Below are 2,498 nucleotides of genomic sequence, written 5' to 3'. Positions count from 1 at the left end.
CTCAAATTTTCAAATATTTAAATTGACGTGTATAAATTTTTTAAAAAATTTACTATAAAAAATTTTCAAAAAAATATATTGGCCTCTTTTGGCAGCTCATTTCTCAACAGATAGTAAAAATTTTGGTTTCAATTCTATAATTTAAAAGGTAGTTATATGCATAGACCTATGCACAATACAAAGGTATGACTGAGCATGACACCTGAGCCAATACCATTTTAAAAATAGGCTAGAGGTCCACATGTCATGCATTGAGGGTTGTGCACCATGCACCAAGTAACCTTTTACCTTTAAATCTCTCTATTAAGATGTTTAAGTAAATATTTTGGTTTCACTTTTTAATTTAAAGGTGGTTCTATGCACATACCTATGAACAATACAAATGTGTGACTGGGCATGACACCCGAGCCATGACAATTTTAAAAGTGGGGTAGAGGTCCACATGTCATGCATTGAGGGCCGTGCACAATGCACCATGTAACCTTTTACCTTCAAATCTCTCTATTAGAATGTTTAAGTAAAAATTTTGGTTTTACTTTGGTAATTTAAAGGTGGTTATATACACAGACCTATACATAATACAAATGTGTGCTGAACATAACACCTGAGTGAAGACCATTTTAAAAGTAGGCTAGAAGTCCTCATATCATGCATTGGGGGCTATGCACAATGCACCAAGTAACCTTTTTGCTTCAAATCTTTTTATTAGGATGTTTAAATAAAAATTTTGGTTTTACTTTGTAATTTAAATGTGGTTATATGCATAAACCTATGTATAATTTAAATGTGTGTCTGGGCATGACACCTGAGCAAAGATCATTTTAAAAGTGGGCTAGAAGTCAATATGTCATGGTTTTAGGGGCTGTGCACAATGCACCAAATAACATTTTTCCGTCAAAATCAAACAAAGGTGAAGGGCGGTTCGATTCATTAAGGGGCATAGATTTAGGGTTCTTTGTTCGGTCAATAGCATAGTTCTTTCTTTTTAAATTTGGGTTCGATAATAACATACCTTTTGGCTATTTCTTTAGGTTGAAGTTTGAGTGGCCTTGGCCAGCTACGTCCAGACATAAATTCATTCTTCCTACCTAGTCCAACCTCAAAACCCTTTTCGGGTTGGTTTAGAAGTCCGTCTTGACATTCAAAAGTGTTCTCACATTATCAACCGATATCGACTCATCCCAATTCTTAAGTGCTTTCTGAAAGAAGAGGACTCATCAAACTCTTACGGAATAAGGTTTGACGGATGAATTTCATTTTCATTGATGACACTGAAGGTCACTAGTCAAACAAATCGTTTGAAGTTCTGACCAAAAGTGGAATGGAATGCTATTCTTCATTTTGGATGTCCTAGATGCATTGCTTTTTCTTAAGGACGGAGTTCAAGATAGGTTACGAAATTTGTTTTCAAATCTCTCTATTAGGATGTTAAGGGTAACTTAAAATCTCTAAATAATTAATTATTTTATTCATACAAATAATATTAAAGAATAACATAGAAGAGAAAATATTGGGATATCTTATTACATGGCGGCACATGTGATTAACTAATAATGGACGACATAGACATTGTACTCCACAATGGCGTCTCCCGTGTTTGCATTAAACCAGTGAGTCCTCGCAAGGGCGTAGCCGCGGGCCATCCTGAACAGACCGCTACCACCCACCACCGGCATCTCCCTTACTCTCTGCATCACCGCGTTCCTCCCCAAAATGCTCAAGCTGCTGCCGTTGTACTTCCCCTCCATGAACACGTAGTTCACTGCCATGAGCAAGCTCGCTTCTTGCTGCCCGGCCGAAGCGTAGATTCCCTGGGCTCTTCCCACCAGCTTGGAAGACAACTCGGGCCCTTCCGTCAAGGGGTCATCGATCATTATAACATCACCAAACCCCGTCGCTGAGGTCCGGTTCCTCGCTCCGGCAATGGGTACTGCAGTCGGATTCCGGCCGCTGAGGATGTCGTGGAAGTAGAAATGGAGGTGGGATATCTTCTCCTTCGGTGGCCTGTGGAGGACTCCTTGACTATGAACAAGTTTGGCATCCACTGCTACGGCGACAAGGAAGAAGAAGGTATAGAGGAAGATAGTGGCTGAGCGTTTTGGAAGAAGGGAATACGCCATTGCGTTGGCTTTGCTGTGAAACATGAAAGCCGATGATGAGGAGGCATGCACTGCAGGTAGTATTTATAGAGAGAGAGATCTATAAAGTTTTGCTTTACATGCTTAATTCCTGAGGATCTTTGGCTCGTTTCTAGAACATGATGACTTTTCAATATAGAAATTTATGAATGTGAATTTGGAAACTCGAACAGAAAATGAGAACAGAGAGGAGTAGGAAAGGGAGTGGCGTTGTGTTTGATCAATCCATCGATCGAGATTGAATTCTTTCTCTTGTTCCCTTTCTAACTCATGGTTTTGGAAGCTGACCTGACCATCCTTTAGTTTGAATCATGATCACAAGTTGATAGCGAACGATAGACGTTCGTCGAATTAGGGCCG

The 2,498-nt window shown here is 39.7% G+C and overlaps 1 protein-coding gene across 1 annotated transcript; it reads right to left on the bottom strand.

Moving 5' to 3' along the window:
• Nucleotides 1-1,537: 1,537 nt before the first annotated feature.
• LOC116267256 (dirigent protein 22-like) lies at nucleotides 1,538-2,132 on the bottom strand. Its single transcript, XM_031648886.2, has one exon. It carries the CDS (start codon nucleotides 2,118-2,120, stop codon nucleotides 1,548-1,550), a length of 573 nt encoding a protein of 190 aa, XP_031504746.1. The 5' UTR covers nucleotides 2,121-2,132; the 3' UTR covers nucleotides 1,538-1,547.
• Nucleotides 2,133-2,498: the final 366 nt, after the last annotated feature.

This window comes from Nymphaea colorata, chromosome 1, assembly GCF_008831285.2.
Source record: "Nymphaea colorata isolate Beijing-Zhang1983 chromosome 1, ASM883128v2, whole genome shotgun sequence".
NCBI classification, from domain to species: domain Eukaryota; kingdom Viridiplantae; phylum Streptophyta; class Magnoliopsida; order Nymphaeales; family Nymphaeaceae; genus Nymphaea; species Nymphaea colorata.
Note: the sequence above shows the minus strand (reverse complement) of the source record. Positions and strands in the feature narration are given on the sequence as shown.

Bases quoted from the DNA above. Each gene is read 5' to 3' on its own strand.
- LOC116267256 (XM_031648886.2), bottom strand. From the start codon at position 2,120: ATGGCGTATTCCCTTCTTCCAAAACGCTCAGCCACTATCTTCCTCTAT.